The sequence below is a fragment of the Lissotriton vulgaris genome, unplaced genomic scaffold (assembly GCF_964263255.1).
Source record: "Lissotriton vulgaris unplaced genomic scaffold, aLisVul1.2 SCAFFOLD_2496, whole genome shotgun sequence".
NCBI lineage: Eukaryota > Metazoa > Chordata > Amphibia > Caudata > Salamandridae > Lissotriton > Lissotriton vulgaris.
Genome location: NW_028247568.1, coordinates 289,515 through 312,919, shown reverse-complemented (window position 1 = coordinate 312,919; position 23,405 = coordinate 289,515). Strand labels below are relative to the sequence as shown.

General features: G+C 42.1%; 1 protein-coding gene across 1 annotated transcript; it reads left to right on the top strand.

The window, feature by feature from the left end:
- The first annotated feature begins 225 nt into the window (after positions 1-225).
- LOC147665148 (C-C motif chemokine 5-like) lies at positions 226-22,527 on the top strand. Its single transcript, XM_086949730.1, has 2 exons — positions 226-392; positions 22,164-22,527. The coding sequence occupies exons 1-2, from the start codon at positions 226-228 to the stop codon at positions 22,249-22,251; spliced, it is 255 nt and encodes an 84-aa protein (XP_086805856.1). The 3' UTR covers positions 22,252-22,527.
- The last annotated feature ends 878 nt before the right edge of the window (positions 22,528-23,405 follow it).

Here is a 23,405-nt window from a genome sequence, read left to right as displayed (position 1 = left end):
GCTGAAGGGAGCTGACCCAAGCCACCAAAGACTGCCCTTGCTTATCAAAAGGTTATACATGTTTATTGTGCACGCACTAAGGTGTTTGACTGCCCCAGACATAAAAAGAGGAAAAGCTCATTTAGCTCATAGGTAGGGTTCTACTGCATGGAGATGGCTGCAGGTCTAAGTCTGATCACCTGGTTAGAGAGAGTTCCCTGTAGACTCATCCTACATGCACCTGGGATGAGCTCAGCACTGCCACCTCCAGGTAGTGATGCTGTCTCCTTTTTTCTTGTAGTTGGATCTGACACAACGCCATGTTGCTTCTCCTATGCCAAGAACCAGATTCCTCGGACCCATGTGAGAGAGTACTTCTACACTAGCAGCCGCTGCTCCCAACCTGCCATCGTGTAAGTATTTTGTTACAGTCAAGTGTTAGGGTGCGTGCCTCATGGGCACAGCTGTTAACACCTGTATCTATGGACATCATTTAAGGGTAGCAAGGGGTAGCCATGGGCAGAGGCTGCTATTACTTGCTAGCACTTTGGTACTGTTGACACTGCCTGTGCTACCACTAGGCCTTAGAGTTATGAAGGCACCAGCAGGATAGTAAGCATTCTTTACTTTCTCAAATGTTCATCCCTTGGCCTTCCTCTGTACCCTCAGAAGCAAATAAGAGTCTTTTAAGCAATTAAAGGCAGGACAAGTGGTCAACTCTGTGATGTCATCAGGAATGAAAAGGTACATATTATGCAGGAATGAAAGGGTACATAATATGCAGGAATGAAAGGGTGCAATTTCACCACCCTTGGCACCAGTGTCTATAGATGAACCCAAAGTTTGCTGCATCAGTGCATGCGTGCAGTGAATCTAGATCACTTGATAGTGTGAAAACATTGCCCAATGAACTATGTGGTATACATCAAGGTGGAATTGGGTGAAATGCATGCATCTGGTAGAGGTCATGGGGGTCCAGCAGTGTAATAACAGAGGCCTATGTTGTGGTCAGGGTAGAGGTACATTTGCTGAGTGATGGGATCACCAACCACTAGAACGGTTGTTGCAGTTGCAGGTCAGGTGCACACTGCAGTGGCAGAGCACACTGTTTGGATACTATTTAACTCAAATACATTCTCAACACTTCAGCCCTACTTTGCTTGTCACTCTCTATTATACACAGGTAGCTTTTCTCAAAGACAACCCCTTTCCAGAAACAACTATGCAATTTCTCTGCACAATCTGGAAGCAGAGATTTTCTCTCCTTGATTAATCACTTCCAGGACCAGGTCCTTTTGCAGTGTGTCTGCATTCATCTGAATCATGCATTCCTCATTATTCCCCATGGTCCTCATAATTAATAATAATAATAATAATAATTCCTTTATTTAGATATAAAACATATCTTTAAAAGGTCGCACAAATCACATTATATACAATTTTATGAGGTAAAAGAATGATTAAAAGAGAAGCAAACAATAAAATGTGGCTTAAAGCATGCCAGTTAAAACGTTACAAATTGAGGATTAGCCCTTCCAGTCTTTGCAAGTTCTATTAGAATGCATATTTGGATTTAGCGATGAGCAGAGACCTCAGCAGTGTCCATTTTATCTAGGTTACGGTATACTTGCTGAATAAATTTGGCCAAATTTATGCTTAAAATAATATTATCTAAAGACAAAGCAGCAGTAATGGCATGCCTACAGGACCGAACCCCCAGCCTGTTCCATTCTGGCTTAAGCAGACGCCTGCGTTGAGAATTAAATGTAGGGCAGAGGCAAACCACGTGCAAAATTGTTTCATTTGCTAACCCGCATCCTCTTCATTATTTGGGCCTGATGAATGTCCACACCAGAGAGTCAGAGAGTTCCTATCATGCCCCTTATGCAGCCTGTCTGCCCTCCTATGAGCAAAGGAGCACCTCTCACAATACTACCAACAACGCACTCTAGGGTCAGGGTGTAATGTAGTGTTCCTGCTACCCTCAAAGGTCCCCCAAGACAAAAAGTCCCAAAGCCCTCAACAGAGCATTAGTGCCCCCTGAGCGAGGAAGCTTCTTTCACTGATAAACCATATCCAAGAACATAATCAACTGCAGTGTTTCTGTACACCTCCCACTACCAACCACTCCAAATACAAACAAATGCAGTGTAACGGCACATCTCAGAGCCAGGGAGATTCACTACTAACCAAACCCCAAAATAAAACCTAATTCAGGGTCGGCAAACTTTAGAGGCAAGAGGAATCTATCGCTAAGAAACCATCCCAGCACCAGAGATTGAGGCAGTGCATCAAACAAACTCAAGCCAAAGAGATGGGAAGCAAATGTATCACTAATAATTCATCCACAGCAATAGAGCCTTGGTAAATGTGTCTGCATACCTCAGAGATAATGAGCAGCGCCCACTTTCAAATTATTCTACAATAACAGCGTACATGAGCGTGACGTCAGAGGCCGTTAGCTTACATCTGCATGACACTGTGATGCAGTGCTTAATTTGTAAAAAAAAAATAAGTGCCAAGGCGCTCATCAGGAGGCCACCGCAGCTTGCGCCACACATTGCCCCTGCCATGCTGCCAATTATAGTAACCACACAACTTCTAACCATCACCTACAGGTGTGACAATTTGGGCTTTTACAGGCCCCCAAAGCTATAAGAATAGCCTGGGTCTCAGGCAATAGTCATTTTAAATGGACATTCAATCAATAATGAACTGTTGTTGTGTTATTTCTTAATCATCCGGACAGCCCACCTTATGGCAGACTGTCACAAATGCCAGTGTTGACAATTAAGTGCCAGTGCTGAGCATCGGAAACCACTGGCTCAAATTAAGCACAGCTGTGATGTCCCTCTTTCTGAAACCCATCCCATCGTCTTCAACCTTTACATGGAGTCCATTTGGATTCTACTCGATGATAACTGTATCAGTATTAACCAATACACTGATTACACAAAACTCAGATTGCAAGTCTCATTTGCTCCAAACATTCAAAGCGTCAAACACTGTCTGCACTATTTGGTATTATGGTAAGAAATTGAACCACATCGATGAGAACAATGTATATATGAAAGACATCCCATTATGTAAATGACAATCTCTGCTGAATTAATGTAGCTTTGGGAGCCAATTTTCAAGATCCTGAGTGAATTGATATTTTACAAGTTGTGACTTATTATTGGATATAATGATGAATTGAATATAAAGAGGTTTTTTCCTTAATACCAAGAATCTTGAGATGTGAGTATTAGTATCGTTGTCCTTAACAAAGTAGAAGAGTGCGGCGTCTTTTGTGAATTGCTACAAAATAAATATATATATATATATATATATATATATATATATATATATATATATATATATATATATATATATATATATATATATATATATATATATATATATATATATATATATATATATATATATATATATATATATATATATATATATATACTAGCAGCTTGCTGCCGGCCAGTAGTATATTGTTTTTGATTCACAGTGCACTGCTGATGCACTTAAGAGTGAGTAGTGTGTGAACTCGAGTTTCCATACTTTATTTTTCCTTGCAGTATTATGTAGCGCGAACTCGACAACATGGCATGAGCACAATTTACATTACAGAAGATTATATTTATTTGTGGTAGGCATGGGGAGACAAAGCGATTTGCCTGCAATCACAGGATGTTGAGCTGATGCCGAGATTCGAACGTAGCTCCCCAGCTCTAAAGTTCGCAATTCTAGAACTTCTTGCGGGAGGTGTGTCTAAAAGTGTATGTCGGTGCTGGCCATCAATGAGAGAGACCTGTGCATTTTTCAAATGGGTGGTGAAAAAATATGAGTATGTTGCAGGAGATGTGGGCCGCGTGCCACCAATGTACTTATCGGGGGAAGGATAGTCCCTTTCTTGCTATTTCCGTGGAGGCGGGCCTTGTGTCCGGATGTGCGTGGCACGAGGCCTGTGCGCAACAGAAGTGGAAAATCTCCAGTTTGCGCTTCAGGCGTCACCGGAAGTTAAGGCAAGATTAGATTTCCTGCACAATGGCCCCTGTTTGCGCTTCTTCCAGCCCTTGGGAATAGCGCCCTGCCTGACCTCCATACAGTAAAGCAGGTGCACGTCACTGGGAGCGTGGGGCAAGCACACCCGGAGCTGGAATGTACAGAACCTGGGAAGAAAAAACAATGAAATATTGGGCACAACGCTCACTTTATTTTTCATAATCCCGCGCCCCGCACACAACCACGCCACCAGCACACACCCACAGCACACGATATGAGACATGGCTTGAAGGGCAGAACGTACCACACGCCCCCAGCGTTTGTCATGCCCCCAGCACACGCCCACAGCACAACGCAGACACGCCGACAAGGGACTACTTTGCTGGCACGGTTCTTTTGCCTTTTAAATGTATATGGTGGGCGTCTGCATAGCCTATGTTCTTCTGCTGCAACTGCCCTTTCCAAAGCTGTATTGGGTGTTGTGATTGGTGCTGTGGTTCCTGAGATTACCCGTCTCAAAGGTTTTGGCTCTCTCTTTATTATATTAGTATAGATATATATATAGAGGACCGACGGTTCAACCTACGCCCCTGAACAAAAGTGAACTACGCCAAACCGCCAAGAGGAAAAGGCAAAGGAGTAAAAGGCGCAAAGGTGCAGAACAAAGAGCAATAAACAATGCACAAGTACAATCTGATAGTGTCCCGGATTTGATACAACCCAAAACATCGGTGATTAATTTGACTAGCATGAATTTGTCGACTGAGGAAGAAGAAATCCTTAATCTAGGATTATCATTCTGCCCGACTGCGGAATTTAATTACGTCCAGACTAGGATAGACATTTTCAAATTTACAAGACTCTTGAAACTGAAAAAAACATTTCTCTATGAACCTATGTTCAGCAAACAAGGCTTCTAATCAAGGAACCAGTGAGGCTTCACTAGGTGAATTGAATGTACAGGACATGGATCTCATGCTCGACATCCAACCATCTGGCGTTGTGTATGAAACTAATGAAAGCAGTGAGAGTTTTGAAAGACACATAAACGATGAGCCATCAGAATTGATGAACCAAGCAGATGAGGTGGCAAGAACTGAAGGTCTGGTCATCAATGCAAGTGATCCCACAAGCTTCAGACCTAGATCTCGGTATATTCCGTATACTGCACGAGACACTATTGATGTATTCAATGATCTAGTAGTGAATGACTTGAAAAATTTTGAGAAATGTACAAGTGTGTGTAATAAACGATTCAACAAGCAGGAAAAAGACCAGGCTGCCCTTATTAATAAGATCAAGCAGGAAGATATGTGCATAGTACGTGATGTAGATAAGGGCGGCAACCTAGTTCTCTGGGATAGGCAGAAATACCTTTTTGAAGCCTATAAACAGCTTAACAATAGATCTTGTTATTCAAGGATTAAACCAGAAACTATGATTAATAGTCACACACAGTACAACTCTGAACTTGATAATTGGTATGGCCAACAATTGATCACGCATGATGAGTATACATTTCTTAGAATAGTTAATCCGGTCACCCCGGTTTTCTATTTGCTACCCAAGGTCCACAAGGACCTGTGTAATCACCCAGGCAGACCTATTATCTCTGCGATAGGTAGTGGACTAGAAAACACCTCAAAGTTCATTGATTCTTTTTTGAATCCACTAGTTGCACTGCTTCCTTCATACATATTGGACACTGGGGCATTTTTGAAATCCATCTACGATATCCCCTGGGAAGATGATATGGTCTTGGTGACAATTGACGTCACCACCCTGTATAGGAGCATTAAACACAGCGATGTTCTTAATGCAGTAAGACACTTCCTGGGGACTAGACCAATCAAACTATGGGCCCACACTCAAATGCTCTTGTCAATGGTTTCAACTTGCTTGAAAAACAATTATTTCATCTTCAATGACGAACTATTCCATCAGACGTGTGGCACTGCGATGGGCACCTGCTTCGCCCCCAGCTATGCTAATTTGCATATGGGCTGGTGGGAGGAGCAGGTGGTCCGGAAGCAGTGTCAGGAGGAATGGGACAACAACATCCTCCATTGGAGTCGTTTTATTGACGACTTGTTTGTTGTCTGGAGGGGCACAATATCTGACTTGAATGTATTTTTGGCTAAAATACAGAAAAACAGTTTAAATTTAAAGTTTACTAGTACCGTGAGTACAGAGTCTGTAAATTTTCTAGACCTAACAGTCTATATAAAAGATAATAAATTACAGACAAAACTTTATAGGAAAGAAACATCTGGAAACACTGTGCTTCATGCCAGTAGTTTCCATCCCACTAATTTGGTGAACAGTATCCCCTATGGGGAGGGCCTGAGGGTACTAAGAAACTGCAGTGATCCCACAGAAAGAGACTGTGCATTGGATACCCTTAAATCTAGATTTAAACAGCGTGGGTATAGTGATAACTGTTTGAACACCTCGTTTGTAAAAGTCAGACAAAAGACTAGAGAAGATGTCCTCTTCAAACATAGAGAGAAGATGAAGATTATGGCTGAGAACAAATGCAGGCTGATCACCAACTATAATAAACTGCATGGTTCAGTGAGAAAAATACTGGCACGACATTGGCATGTCATTAAAAATGACCCAATTTTAGGTCCATCATTAACCAGTAGACCCCTCATAACATTCCGTAAAGCGAAGTCATTTAAGCAAATGTTAGTAAAAACCACGTTGACCAAAATTAAGAAAAAGAGCAAGAAGAGTAACTGGATTGCTAGAAAAGATGGATTCCTGAAATGCAGTAAATGCAAAGCGTGTGAACATGGGAAGAATATGAGTACATACAAACCGGGTCTCTCCAATAGGATCAAAAAGATAAAGGGACAATATGACTGCAAGACAGATTATGCCATCTATGTCTTGAAATGTAAATGTAACCTGCAATATGTGGGGAGCACGATTAAGCCTGTCCATCAATGGGTGTTACAACATCTGAGGGTGATAAAAAATGCAGATCGATCCTATCCGGTCGCCCGGCATTTTGAAAGATTTCATGACAAAGATGCAAGCAGTCTGTCCTACTATGTGATTGATTCAATACCTGTTAATGAGAGAGGGGGGGACAGGATTAAGAAGCTACGCAAGCTTGAATCATGGTACATTGTAGAATTAAATTCTAAAAGCCCATATGGATTAAATATTGAAGAGGATCTGTATACGCACCTATGAATTTAAATCAGTATTAAAGTGATGAATTATTTCTATATCTCTGCTTCCTAGGGGGTGCTAGCCATTTCTTAATTTTAAAGTTTTTTGTTATATCACAGTTTATAATTTTGCTTTTTTCACTTTAAGATGAACTGAATGTCTCGCCCACTGGGGCAATACTGAAAAGTCTACTAAACTCTGTTTGTTGCTGTTATTCCACACTATAGTATTGAGAATGCTATTTAGCGTTAAGTGAAATGGGAGAATTAAATTTTATTCCTTGGGAAGATAAAAACATCTATGCTATTTAAGCATGTATATGCACATTTATATGATATTGTAATGAGTATATGGAAAAGGTTAAATGCCATTATAGCCCACTTGGGCTTGATTTCTTTCACGGTTAGGTTACAATTAACCTTTTTCACAGAATATTGTGCCTTAATGATGGACGCGACTATTTGCGTCCTACATATAATAATCTCTGTTGGAATTATAAAATACTCTTCAATTAGCTAGTAATGGTCTTGCAATCAATCACCAAACTAGCGTTCTTAATGAAAATGAATTTTGTTTGTATTGTGGAACTTTAACATCAAGAACATTGCTAACGAGTCTGTTGTTCAGTTCTATGGTTTTTTACGGGCCATGTGATGAGTCCACATGACACCATTGCACTTTAAATGTTGTTTGTCATTTAAAAACTTTATTCGTGATCAAGCCTGCTGGGTTAGGCGAAACGCGTTGAAAAGCGGCGATAAAAGAAAATAAAAAAGTTTCACCACATTTGATGTTGTCTCCTCTTCGTATCCCGTGTTGAGGCTGAGTTTGGAATATATATATATATATATATATATATATATATATATATATATATATATATATATATATGTATATTCTTTTTTTTCCTTCAGTAAAAAATACAAAGGTTGCAGGGATGTTATTGTTAGGCTGACATTTCACTCGTACATAACCAGAGAAGTTTAGCAGTTAATGTTAGCTGAGCTAACTATAAATTGCGCCCCGCAAAGCACTGCTTTTGACGTCATATATTACGTCACTCATGACATGGTCAGTGACATCACTGATATCTCAAATGACATCACTGATAACATCATCCAGTGACTTGAGTGTTTTTAAAATGTTTTAAATATATATAACATGGTGTATTGATGAATCAGTGGCTGTATGAGTGCCTCTATGGATGACTTAGTGGTTGCATGACTGACTGTAAAAGTGAGTGATTAGGTGTCTCAGTGAATGTATGGGTGAGTGACTAGGTTTTGAGAATGTCTGTATCTGTCTGTCAGATGGTGTCTGAGTGGCTGTATGGGTTGCTGAGTGGGTATGTGAGTGGCTTAATCAATGATTGACTGGGTGTCTGAGTACCTTTATGGGTGCATGAGTGTCTGTGTGGTTGGGTGAGAGGGTGTGTGACTGCTTGCATGGATGAGCGAGTGGGTGAGTCCGTGGCTGTATGGGTTAGTGAGTGTGTAAGTGAGGGGCTGTATAAGTGACTGAGTGTGTGCATGGGTGTGTCAGTGAGTGAATGAATGTGTCAGTGGTATATGGGGGATTAACTGGACATGTGAAAGGTAGTATAGGTGAGTGTTGGAGTATAAGAGTGACTGTATGTGTGAGTGAGGGATTGTGATAGTGGCTGTATGCGTGATTGTGCACTTGCATCATTGACTGTATAGGTGAGTTAGTATGTGTTAGTATCTGTATGAATAAGTGACTTAGTGTGTATAACTGTAAAGGTGAGTAAATGGCTGTGTGAGTGCCTTTCTAGGTTAGTGAGTAGTTGTGTGAGTAGCTCTATGACTGACTGACAGTTTCTGAGTGGCTGTATGAGTGGATATATCAGTGGTTGTATTAGTGAGCGAGTTGGTGTATGAGTGTCTGTATGGCTGACTGAGTGGGTGTATGTGTAGACCTATGAATCAGTAACTGGGCGTGTAAGTACTGATATGGGTGTATCAATGGTTTCAAGAATGGTAGTGTGGAGGTTGGAGTGGGTGTAATAAAGGTTACATGGGGGTGTGAGTGGATGCATCAGAGATTCTATGGATGATGTCATCACTGATGTTGTTTGAGATGTCATCAGTGATGTCACTGACCATGTCATAAGTGATGTAATATGTGAAGCGATAAGCAGTGCTTTGCGGCGGAGCGAGTTATAGCTAGCTCAGCCGGCTATAACTGCTGAATTTCTCTGGTTTTGTATGAGTAAAATGCCAGCCTAACTATAACGTCCTTGTAACTTTTGTTTTTTTCACTGAATTTCTAAGATTTTTTTAAATTCTATTTCCTAACTATATTTTCCTTATAACCATTGTTTTTATCAGTGAATTTTTAAGGTTTTTTAAATGCTAAATGCTCACTATAACATCCCTGTAACCTTTGACTTTTACAGTAAAGTTGTAAGGTTTTTCAAATTCTATTTCCCAACTATAACATCCATGTAACCTATGATTTTTTCATTGAACTTTTAAGGTTTTTAAATTGTATTTTTTATCTAAAATGGCTCTATAAAAGGAACTTTTATAAGCCTGTATTTTCTTCAGTGGATTAATAAGCGTTGTTTTTTTATTTACATTCACTATATTCATGACATCGCTATACCCATGGTGACGTCGCAAAAACGGAATACAAAAGCAGACATTTAATGTCCACCAACACATCAAAATATAATATGTAAAAAAATCCATCTGTTTAATTCTGAACTAGGGAGCACTCCTGTTTTGCAATTATCTTTAAACTTTGCTAAATGGTGCTGCGGTTCTGAGGGGTTGTCAGTCCCTGAGGTATGAAATGCTGGTTATGTTGGGTGCGTTGGCCCAACGAACCGTGCACTATCCACTTGGTGCTATGCACCTAAACAGGTTGTATTTTCTTAACAAACAATGGATTCTCTGTTTTGTTTAATTGCTTCTATTTATTTTTAGATATTTTTATCTTGTTTTCATCTATATATTACCACATTATAACATTGTATTTCTATGAATTATATTTCATTCATAAAACCAAAACATTAGTATTACATTTCATGTTACATTCAACAATATTATGTGCTGTACAATTTCTGTAAAATGCCCGGTGCCCAATGCATTTCGGCACTACCAAGGTGCCTTCATCAGGGGAGAATCTGTAAAAAATAAATAAAAATAACCTTGTAATTTCACATTTAAGATGCCCATGGGTGGTGTTATGTATGTGCCCTGTGTGTTGTCATACCTGTTCTCGTGTTGCTCAATTCTTAAATCCTGTGTGAACATTTTTTAAAATTTATTTAATCTCTCAGCCGAACCCAGTATGACAATGCGTCTTGAAAATAAACCAAGTCTGAATTGCAAACATGAGCTTATCACAAATCTCGAGTCTTCAAAATTACCCTAAACGACAAACAAGGAATATATTCAGTTTCCTCCTCACTACTCATAAACGTTTCCATATAGCTAGAAGTCACTCCTGTATATAGACAGGCATACCTGTTATTCCAGCACTGTTCTGTTTCTGCAAAACATAATGAAAAAATCGCGTATGCTCTATCAGTACTCCAATATTCTGAACAGTAAGTTATATTTCCTGTCAATTCCACTCCCGCATACCTGTTGAATGCGTCCGTGTGATGTTCACTACGAAACATAAAGAAACAGAATCGCCGTCAATACTCCAACCCATCGCGAATTGCTATTCCTCATCTACATAATTCTCGATACATCCGAAGACCCCTTACCTTGTATCCAAACAATTCTCTCCGTATCAAAACGACCTGCTCTCCAATCAAAGAATGTTTCAACCATTACTGATCGTTCCGCGTCTCATAACAAACTCCTGCGCGCCTGAACATCAAAACATAAACAACGGACTAGTGCGCTATCATTGATCGTAACTCAGACGCCATCTTTCAATGGGTTATCTTTGGCGTAAATGCTGTTCGTGTCACCTGCGCTCATTTCTCAAACCACGTCCTGCCTAATATCTTTAGTTTGATATATGTTATAAATGTCACATTGCAGTGACCCGGCAATTCTCATGTTATTGCCAACATAAGTTCCAACTTAAACGCTACCTTCATGCTTCGGACGCCATATTACTAGAAGTTATTATCTCGATCATACCGTACGCTAACCCACCATATTATACAAACCCTCGTGTTGGCTGATGTACTGTGTATTATGTTAATGTGTTCACTCAATGATAGATTTTATGTGATACCTTCGAGTTTGTGTTCAAAAGAATGTATTATGGACAATGATGGTGCGTATTGTAAATTGTACAATATAAACCAATGTATACAAATGCACAGTAAGTTCTAATAGGGTGCTCTTGTATCTTAATTACATTTCTTAATATACATTGTGATTAAACCTAAAAAACTCTTTACTACTTATGTTAGTGCTATATTGTGATAAAGGAAATTGAACTTATGCAATTGCTTGGGTTTTTGATATTCGTAGTTTTTCAGTTTATATGCGCTGACCCATAAGGGCTCTGGTTTTAATATCTGCAACGAGATGCTTTATCTGCTCATAGGAAGCAAGATAGATCATATTTATCGTTAAGACCAATAGGAGCCATCGCGTGTAAATTTTTAATCCAAAATAGTTCTCTTTGCAACAATCTTTGGTGGTTATTGATTCCTGCCTTTAGGGGTACTTGTTCAATGATAAAGAACCGCAATTGAGAGATTGTGTGACCTGTGTCTCTCCAGTGAACTGCTAAAGGTGACGTTAGGTTTAAGTTGCGTATTCTGCTCTTATGCTCCGTGATGCGAGTCTTAATCTTACGTTCCGTTTTGCCCATGTAGAGCTTGCCACATGGGCACTTGATTCCATACACTACGTTTGCTGTATTGCAGTCACTGGTGTGTCTCAAATCTATAACTTTTCCTGTAGTGGGATGACCGATGGTGTTCCCCATTATCACATTATTGCAATTTGTGCAATTTAGACATTTCCTCATTCCTTTGTGAGATAATGTGAGCGATATCGGTGGTCTCGGCTTCAATCTTTCACGCAAACTTTGCCCCCTTGTGTTTGCGTGTACTGGTAAGTCTTTGAATAATCCTTTGAAATCTGGTTCATTCATTAAAAGTTCCCATCTGGTGTTAATTATCTTTTTGATTTCTATTGAAACAAATTTTGAAATGCACCGCTCAAGAAATTGAATCTACACCATATATAACTGATACAGTCTGTGATCAGAAATGTTCCAAATGAGAAAACGCTGAGTCCGTAATTGCAAAAAAGTGTTCAGAGTTCTTTTAATATTCCAATTGAGAAACCAGCCAACGCGTTTCGTTCCGTCAAGCGGAACTTCTTCAGGGCGTAATGGTAGTTGACAGTCGTGGATATTTTCTGTGCCTGGATATCGGAATGAAGTAAAAATCTATTCCCTCTGTATGGGTGGTGACGAATACAGTGGATTTCAGGATGTGTGTTGGAAATATGGTATTTACCTTATAACTTCAAAAAGGATATACTTCTTGAAAAGACGCTCATATTTCTTCATCCAGATTTCTGATGTGCTGCATAATTCATTATAGGGTATTGACCTTCAATAATGTGATGTGCACATTTTGCACCATCATGTGATCAAACTCGTAGATCCTTGGTTGGCTCCAAAAGCGCAGTTACTTTAAGGTAGTTACCTGTCAGGGTCCAATTCGATACCCCCAGTTGGCGTCTCTACAGTCCGCGCGCCAAATCTTTTCCGGCAAGTGTTAGATAGATTTTGGTGATATATGGATTGGTGATTTTGGGTGTATAAGTGGTCCACTGTCCACATTGTCTTGTAGAAAATCTTTTTGATTTCTCTCGATTGGGTCGTGTATTTTGTTACAAAAACCATTTTTTCTTGGGTGCTTCTCTGCTTGGGCTTCAGTAAATCCGTTCTGTCTAGTGCCAGTACATTTGATATACTCTCATCAAGTTCCTTCCGTGGATATCCTCTTGCTTCATATTTGGTTGCCTGTTGATGAATTGTTTTTGTTGCCTCTTGGTTATCAGAACATATTCTTTTAATCCTTATGAATTGGGACTTTGGAAGGTTTTTAATTAGACTCCTAGGATGAAAACTTGTGTATCCTAGTGCATTATTCTTGTCCGTTGGTTTAGTGTATAGTTGTGTGGAAAAACTTGTTGAGTCTTTAGTCATTCTCACATCCAAAAAATCTGTTGTTTGTGAATCAATCTTGTGCGTGAATTTAATCCTGGGGTTAATTGCATTCATCATAAGAATTAACCTTTCTAGGTGCTCTTGAGTGCTATCCCAGATTAAAAAAATATCGTCTATAAAACGACAGTACATTTTCACATGTTTCCAGTCTTCCGTGTTCATGATGTTCTCTGCTTCAAACTGAGCCATAAATATATTAGCATAGGCTGGTGCTCCCGCAAATCCCATAGATGTACCAGTCAACTGGGCATAATGATGTTCCCGCCAGATGAAGTAACTATTGTGTAAACAGAACTTGAGTAGTTGTAACAAGAACACCTTGTTTGTTGGTAATTCTCCCATTTTCAAAAGAGCCCATTCAGTTGATTCAAGGCCTGCTTCGTGAGGAATCGACGTATAAAGAGCCACTACGTCTATAGTACATAAAATCCACTCAGGTTGAAAACCTTGTTCTGTCCATGTCAGTTTGTTCAAGAAGTCCTTGGTGTCACGTATATATGATACCCAATTTTGAATGAATTGCTGTAAAAAGTGGTCAAGAAATCGGCCGAGGGGATCAAATAATGACCCGCACCCCGACACGATCGGTCTGAAAGGTGGATTTGTTAGATGTTTATGCACCTTTGGAATCATGTAAAGCTTAGGCGTTCTAGGGTATTTAGTCGTCAAATATGCTCTTACTCTTTGGTCAATCCAGTTGTTATCTTCTGCTATTTGTAGTAAGTCATCCAACATTTTTTGTAATTTTGTAATAGGATCAGATGGTAGCCTTAGATATGTTTATTTATTTATTTATTTATTTAAATGCTTATAGAGCACCAGAATCGAACCCAAGGGTTATCTCCGCGCTATGGCTGCAAGCACAGGTGACTGAATAGCAACAGTACTGGTGAACTGATGATGCGTAGTGAGGAGGTGGAAGGCTTATAAAGCAGTGAACAGATTGGTCTTTAGTGCTTTCCTGAATGTAAGGTGGTGGGAGATCTGTCTGAGGCTAAGGGGCAGATTGTTCCACAGAGTTGGCCCCACTGAGGAGAGGGCGCGGCCACCTTGTCTGGTCTTTTTAATGAAAGGAGAATTAAGCAGGAGCTGGTTGCTGGACCGTAGATCACGTTCCGGTCTGTAAGGATGAAATAGTTGGGCTAGGTAGCTGGGGCCATTTCCAAAAAGGCATCTGTGGACAGTACAACAGATCTTGAATTTGATCCGTTGGCGTACCGGGAGCCAATGAAGTTCTCTCAACAGGGGTCCAGAAGGAGTTCTAGGGGGGGCGTTCAGAATCAATCTGGCCGCCGTGTTCTGGACCACCTGCAGCCTATTGATGGCCTCCTCATTGGCTAGTATCAGGAGCCCATTGCAATAGTCAAGACGACTTATTACAAGGGTCTGTACCAGTGTCTTCCTATAGATGTCAGGTAAAAGAGGGAAGATACGTCTGAGTAAGCCAATGGTATGGAAACAGGCTCCAGCAATCACGTTCGCGTGATCCTTTAGGGTTAGGTTTTGATCCAGTTTCACTCCTAGGTTTTTTATAGTAGACTTTGGGGAGGGTACTGGTCCCAGGTCTTGGGGCCACCAGTCGGGAGACCAGAGCATGCTAGCTTTACCGAAAAGCATCACCTCTGTCTTCCCGACGTTGCACTGGAGGTAGTTGGAGGCCATCCAGTTAGAGATGGCCCTCATGCCTTCCGCAAAGTTTTCCCTAACATTAGCATTGAGGGCATGGAAAGGGAAGAGGAGTTGGGTGTCGTCGGCATACGACACTGGTGTGAATCCGTACTTCCTCACAATCTCAGCAAGGGGGGCCACATACACATTGAACAATGTGGGGCTTAGGCATGAGCCCTGTGGCACCCCTTTGGTGAGCTCCCTAGTGATGGAATGATAGGGGCCCAAGCTGACAGATTGAGTGCGCCCAGATAGGAAACTCTCCAGCCATGCAAGCGCCTGGCCTCTAATGCCCACTCCTTGTAGTCTGTTCAACAGGATCTTATGTGACACAGTATCAAAAGCTGCAGACAGGTCTAACAGCACCAGAATCATTGATCCTCCTCTATCCTGTGACATCTTGATGTTGTCGGTCACGGAGAGGAGAGCAGATTCGGTGCTGTAGTTGGGCCTGAACCCAGATTGAGATTGGTCCAGGCCCCCTGTCGCTTCTATGAAGCTGGAAATCTGAGAGTTAGCAAATTTCTCAGCCAACTTAGTCAGGAGGGGCAGCAGAGAAATAGGGCGAAGGTTGGAGAGTTCCGTCCAGGGGGAGGTGGTGTTTTTGCGTATCGGATTCACAACTGCCTCTTTCCACTGTTGCGGGAGTTTACCCTCTGTGAAAGAGAGATTGAGGATCTTCATGATGATAGGACATAGTAAGCTGCTCAGGTTATTAGTTACTCTGGCAGGAAGAAGATCACGAGGGGAACCAGATTTCACATTACTCAGAAGGGTAAGTATATCACTTTCTGTGACTTCTGGGAAGACTTCAAGGGTCTCGGTAGGAGTTTCTTTGCACAGAGTGCTAGGGACTTCCAAATTGTTAGGATGTTTGATAAGAATTTTATTGTAAATGGTGTCTATTTTGTCCTCAAAGAATGTGGAGATGTTGTTACACAACTCTTGTGTGAAAGTGTCAGAACTTTCACAGGCCGGGGGGTTGGCGAAGGTCCTAAGAATTTTATACAGTTCCTTAGTTGAGTTGGCCGCTCCATCAAGCTGAGACAACAGGCAGGTTTTCCTTGCCTTTTTAATGTTTTTATGGTAGAAGGATAAAGCCTGCTGATAAAGTTCTTTGCTGGCAAGAGAGTGATTTCTCCTCCAGTGTTTTTCCAGCTTCCTACATTTTTGTTTCTCCAGTTTTAATGATTCAGAATACCATGGTTCTTTATTGGTGATCAGAGGTTTTTTGACAGTCTTTTGAGGGGCTAGCAAGTTAGTGATATCCAGAAGGGTATTATTTAATTTGGATAGAGCCACTTCAACATTGTCAGAGTCGGAGATTGTTGGCTCTCTCCAGAGTTGTTTAAAGGAGTCCAGAGTAATTTTATGCCACGACCTTTTGGTAATACTCAGATTAGCGCAGCGGTCCGGGGGTTTCTCAAGTAGTGAAAAGGAGAATTCTAGCAGGCTATGATCCGACCAACTGATGGCTTTGGGAGGGTGGCAATGTATTAAAGGGTGATTGGTGAATATTAGGTCCAATGTATGGCCCTTTCTATGAGTGGGGCCACAATTTCTTAAATGAAGACCTAGGAGAGCAAGGTCAGCTAGGAGGAGTTTAGTGTCAGGGTCGTCTGCAACATCTACATGAAAATTGAAATCACCGAGTAAGATAAAGTTTTCTTTTGCTCTTAGGTGAGGGGCTAGTATCTCGGTCAAAGCAAGTGAGAAACCGGCATTGGAGCCCGGGGGTCGATATACCAGGGCACCTTTCCAGTGTTCCTTAGCTCTGATATTGATGTTGAAAATCATTATTTCCATGGTGGGCAAAATAACTTGCTCCTGGACCGTGACATGGAGATTTTCTTTGAATATGATGGCTGTCCCTCCACCTGTTTTTATAGGACGATCCTGTCTTAGGATTTTGTAACCTTGAGGGATCCCCAGAGTGATTGAAGGGACCGTATGGGGCTTCAGCCAGGTTTCCGTGAGGAAACATATTTCGGGCTTATGGCTTTGAATAGTGTCCCATAACTCGACATAATGTCGGGGAAGGGACCGGACATTTAGAAGGAAGCTTTTCCAACCTGTAACTTGAGTGATTGTACTGCTAGGGATTTCCTGGTCAGATACATGTTGATCAACTTTTAATTCATAGAAGTGTGCATCCATTACCACTAGAGCTCCCCCTTTATCCGCTGGTTGAATCATAATCTCCGTGTTGTTGGACAAGTTTTGCAAGGTGATTCTTTCTTTTTTCGTCAAATTGTTGTGCTTAGGTTTGTTGTAGTCCAATTTTTGTAAATCTTTCCTAACCATTACTTCAAAGGTATCTAACATTTTGTGTGAAATGGGAGGTTGAAACACACTTTTTGGTTTGAATTTCTCAAGCTGACCTTTCGTAGCTGTAATCTGCTCTGTTGGTTCCACTATATTGGTGAAATAGTGTCGTAGCCTGAGTGTCCTCATAAACCGGAAGAAAGCCCCCTCTATTTCCATTTCATTAGTTTGTGTGGTTGGTACATATGTTAGTCCTTTGTTTAATACCGTGAGTTGTTGATTCGTTAGTTTAGTGGAGGATATGTTGATAATCAAATCACTTTCAGTCCGCTCCGTAAGGCCTTTCCTGCCTCTTCCTCTCCTTGTTTTGCTCTTTCTGTTGCTGTTGTTAACTGCTGCGTGGGTGGTCGGTCTTGATCTTGTACCAGTGACAAAAAAGGTGCACTTGCACTACTTGTGGGTTGTTCCGCTATTTCTAGTGTGACTGATGTGCCCTCGGTGGAGACACGCACTGGTCCCCGTCGTATAGATGTTTCCTTTTCCGTGACTACACTCTCTTCTGATGAATGTGTTGTTAATGTTGATTTTTTAGGGATGAATTGTCGTCGGGCATAGATGTCGGCCCAGGTATAAACTTCATTTAGCTTGTAATCTATGGTATCCCGTTTATACTTGCGCAATTTTCCCTCTTGTAGTTCCTTTTCATACTTGTCCAGTTTCTGGTTGATGCCTTCTAAGTTGATTTTCCATGTGTCTGCCTCCAGTCTTAATTCTAGTTCTGTTTTTAAATTGAAGATTTCCTCCTCAAGTTCTTGAATAGTCTTCGCTAATTCCTCGATGATGAGCAGAATAAGATCTAATGAGCACTTGTTCAAAATGCTGTACCATTTTTCCATGAACTTTGCGTTCAGATTGAAGCGAAATAACATGGGCTTAATCGCTAGTCGCAATCCTCTTGGTATTCTCTTCGCTCTATGATATTGGATCAATGTTGTTGCGTGCATCCTTTGGTTTAACTGTCGTCGCGTCAAGTATTCTAATTGTTTCAGCTGTTGGCTGATTGAACCTCCATGGGCATCCATGTTCCTCACTTCCTTAATTAAAGAATATATTTCGTCTGCTTGTTCAGTGGTGTAAGCCATGACTGTAGCCCTGTTCTCTGTTATCCCAGTAATGTTATCACATTGCATCTTGATTTAGTTGTTGAGTGCCTCCCTAAGGTTTGACAATGAGTTATTATCTGTTTAATTCTGAACTAGGGAGCACTCCTGTTTTGCAATTATCTTTAAACTTTGCTAAATGGTGCTGCGGTTCTGAGGGGTTATCAGTCCCTGAGGTATGAAACGCTGGTTATGTTGGGTGCGTTGGCCCAACGAACCGTGCAAATCCATCTGAGCATTACCCTACACATATTACTATATACATACTTCCTTCAAAACATGTTTAAACTCATGGTGTTGTACTAAGTTTCTTTAAAATCCATCTTTCAGACGTATTTTCCATTTTTGCTTTTATTCGGGATGTTGCAATGGCGTTGTTCACTGCCACGATCGTTAACCGCCACGATCGCGCCTTTTCCATAAAGTGTAAAGCACATATATCCACACATACTGCAGTATTTTACACACTAGGGTTTTCTTACAGTATTCTCTAAAGTCCTGTTTTAGCAGAGAGTTTCTATAAAGACATCCCTAAAACCTATTTTATCTTTTCGCAGTGACTTCAGAGACCGCAATGACATTGGTAATTGCGATCCCTACTGATACTTCGCGAGAATTGGAAAAAAAAGCAGACATTCAATAACCACCAACACATCTAAAAATAATATATAAAAAATCCATTCTGAACATTGCCCTACACATATTACTATATACATACTTCTCAAAGCATGTTTAAATTCATATTTTTGTACTTAGTTGCTTTAAAATCCCATCTTGCAAACCTATTTTCCGTTATCGCGGTTATTCGGGACGTCGTGATGACGCTGTTAACCATATTCCATAAAGTGAAAACACATATATGCACACATATTACAGTATTTTACACAATAGGGGTTTATTACTACACTTCAAACTCATGTTTTTCTAGTGTATTTCTAGAACAACCATCTCTAAAACCTATTTTCCGTTTTTGCGATAAGAAAGCAAAAGCAGGAATTCAATAGCCATCACCACATTAAAAAATTATAACTATATAATTAATACTAACCATCACAGTAGATAACTCACTATATAAATAACTCTATAAAAACATTTATCAAAATCTCAATATCTCTATAACAATGTACACTAATGATTCACTGATACATTTTTTATATTTTCCCCAATGTTCGCGATAACGTTGATAGTTGCAATGGCCCTGTGATGATACACAGGGGCCGTATTGACTGTAGCGGCATCACAGTGAATATCACACACGATTAAAAAAATCTATTTTGGACACATAACTTGTGTCACTAACACCCCCATTTCTCAGGCATGGAGTAAGAGTATCTCTATTCTGATCCCTTATGTTAGCTTTTTCAGAACTTTTCAGTCCCGGGAATTGTTCCCGATAGATAAATGGTGTTCAGGTTGTGTCCAGCCAATCAGAGCATTCCTGTTGGCATGTGCATTTGCAATTCATCGCGAAACCACTGCAAAATATCCACGGCCAGAGACATCACTATAATTTTAAACTTACATTTCTCAACAACTACAGAACAGATTTACACCAAATAAACAAAAGGTACTCCCTTGCACCAACATCTACCTCCCTGTCCAATTTTGTGTAAGTCCGTTCAGTGGTTCAGGCTGTAGGTGTGGCGAAAGGTTTCTATGGCGATTAACATTACAAACGCAACCTTATCTCGCACCAAAATTCTCTTTCCCCACTGCACGGATCATCCCCAAACTTTCTATAAGAATAGAACCCACGTTGACACTTTTTGGGGAAATTTCATGAAGATCGGTCCAACAACGCCAAAGTTATAGCCATGTCAAAAAAAAACTCTCCCATGGAAACTATTTCCAGTTGGTAATATATGTATATATATGCACAGTTTCATCCCCCAGACAGCCAACCCCTCACTGCACACAACCTTCAGCCGTGCACTGTGAGCGGTTGGCCTCAAGCCTTGACCCTGGTGACCCAGGGGAGGAGAGCAAGCACTCCCCTCCATGGGCTGATTTCAGCGTCAGAGACCCCATCCCCTGGGGCCCAGGGACCTATTCAGGGGGAGGTATGCATGTGACATGCCTCCGGGGTCAATTTCGGCCCGGGAAACCCATCCTCCAGGGGCGGTGTTATTGTTGGGGAATGAGCCTTGTAACCCTCCTCCCCAGGGGCCCCTTGCCCCCGCGGGACCGAGCATGATTATAAGGGGGGTGGACACGGACCTCCTTCCCTTGCCAATTGTGACCACAGGGACTCCATCCCTCGGGTTTGACTTTATCATTAGGAGGAGGGGGCACGCAGCCCCCCTCCCCGGGTCGATTTTGGTCTTGGGACCCATCTCCCAGGTCCCAACTTTAAAATTTGGGTGCAGGGGCATGCGGCCCCCCTCTCCGGGCTGATTTTGGCACCAGGGATCCTATCTTCAGGTGCCCAGTATTGAAATTATCAGGAGGGGGCACACAGCTCCCTCCTGCAGTCGATCAATTTCAACCCTGGGTACCCCAACCCCTGGGTTGAAATTAGTTGGGGGAAGATATGCAGCCCCCATCCCATAGCCATTTCGACCACAGGAACCCCATCCACGGGGCCCAGCATAGTAACATTGCAGGCCGGTGGGGACCCCCATACGTCCCCTGATGACCCAGCCCACTCCCCACATCCAGCTGGAGCTGTCATTGCTCTCACCCAGAGAAATCAGCCAATAATGCTTCTCCCTCTGGGCAGGAGTCATTTTTAGATCTATTTCCCTGCTCACTTCACTGAAGGGAGGGAAGCAGATCTCAAGTTCGCTGTGTGGGCGGGAGCATTTTTCAAGCTCCTACCCACTGAGAGGGGACTTAGTATATGGTCCCACTTGGCGGAAAATTTGAAAATGTTCCCCCAAAGTGAGACCAACCACAGGTTTCCCTGCGCACGCCAGTGCGGGCAGGAAAACTGCTATGTCCTGAGGTAGGAACCACGGGACATAGCTGCTGAGCCAGACCCAGGGGCGGGCTCCATGGGATCCCCTTCCCTATAAAACATGTGGCCGGGCCCTGGAGAATAGGGCTCCTGGGCCTCAAATGTGCCTGGGCAGTGGAGCTACGTGCCTCATCCCCTTTCCACACTCGGCTGGGCCCACAGAGATGGGCTGATTTTTGCCGCGTCTGTCCTTCACACAAAAAATAGTGCTGGGCCCGATGGATGGGATCCCCGAGACAAAAATTGGCCTGGGGAGGGGGGGCACCCACACCCCTTCTCCCCAAATATATAAACATCTGTTCACGTCGGAACCTGGCCCACCCAGGGGGCTAAAAAAAACGAGAGTGGGATACCACACTTCTTTATTTAAAATGTATTCGCCACAAATTCCCAACAATATTTTTTTGGGGGGAGGGAGTATTTGACCCTAGGCCTAGGAGTTCAGGGTATTCCAACCCTACCCCCTTGTGCCCTTTTTGTGTCTGAACAATTTCGAGCTATTGAAGTCATCCATCCGACCAGTGTCCCCCTCCACCAGGAGCCCAATGCAGGGTGTCTGCATACATTAGCGGGAGGGAGGGTCTCGGAGTCACAGACCATTCCTGCCCCAGAGCTGCATGTGCTCCCCCGTATCTCAGAGGTTTACCCCCAGTAAGGGTGTGCGTAATCTAGAATTGCAACATATGATGATGATATCCTGCAAGATGATGGCCCTCATCAACAGACACTCATTCTCTACCTCTTTTTTCTTTCTCTCTCGTTCTCGACAGTTTTATCACAAGGAAGAAACGACAGATTTGCAGTGACCCCGAGATACAGTGGGTGAAGGACTACGTCAACTACCTGGAAATGAACTGAGAGGATCTGGAGCACGTGCCATGCTGAGGATGGGATCAACACGTCACACAGCAAGGATCCACTGGAGATCATCCTCCTGCATGGGGGTCACCAGCTTCTTTCCCTTTCCTTGTTCAGCCTTCTTGAACAGAAGCTTTGTTGCAAATTTGCAAACTCTCCAGTTAGCTTATCGTGTGGGCTTTGCATTGGCTGCACAGCCGAATATCTGACCTGGTTCAGGGAGTGAAACGGAGGCTTCAGGAATAAAGAGTGGTGCCTCAGACAAGGCACAGCTGAGTCCCGTGTCATAACCCTTTTTGTCGCCATTTACTAACAGAGTCTACCTTGATGGGCCGATCACTCTGATTGGCAGGCCCTATCATTAGCTAAAGTCAAGCAGTGCTGTTACTACATTGTGAGGTCTTCAAAGCTAATGCTTCAATAGTTGAGTGATTTCTGCCTATCTTGGTAGAAGAGGGACGTTCTCCACAGCAGAATACTATAGAAAATGGTGCGTGGTGACCGCTTCGGGGCATTTGTTGGCTTGCCAGCTGTCAAAGCCTTTGTTTGCGTCAGAGTGGATGGAATACTTGCCTTGTTATGGTCGCTGTTCTGCTCGGGTCTAGGGAAGGTTTTGCTTGTTGTTTGGGTGAGAGGAAATACCATAGTGGGCTGCATTGTTTCTGAAGAAAAGGTAGGAACTTCAGCTTACTGGAGTAAAGGTGACACCTGCCCCACAGGGGCTAATATTGCATCTGAGGGACATATGTAAAAGCCCCTATCTCCCCGGAAACGTTTCTTTTTGTGATATTTCCGTGGCGATAGGGGCTTTGCCTTATTTACAAGGCAGCGTTAAGCCACTTAATGTGGCTTAATATTGCCATGTAAATAAGCCCCCCGTTAACGCTATGCTTAGCGTGAAAGTGATGGGCAGTGGGTGTTGTGGTTGGAGTTCCACCGCAACATCCATTCATTTTGACGCTGTTCCCTATTTACAAGGGCAATGTAAATAGGAGGCAGCGCCAACATTAAGACCAGGGAAAACATGGTATTAAGTTGGCGAAACAAGGAGAAATGCTTTATTTCTCCTCATTTTTGCTTTTCCCTGTGTGCAGCCTTGTGCAGCACACATGGAAAAAGCAAAACACCTTGGATTGTTTATGAGTAGGAAGATG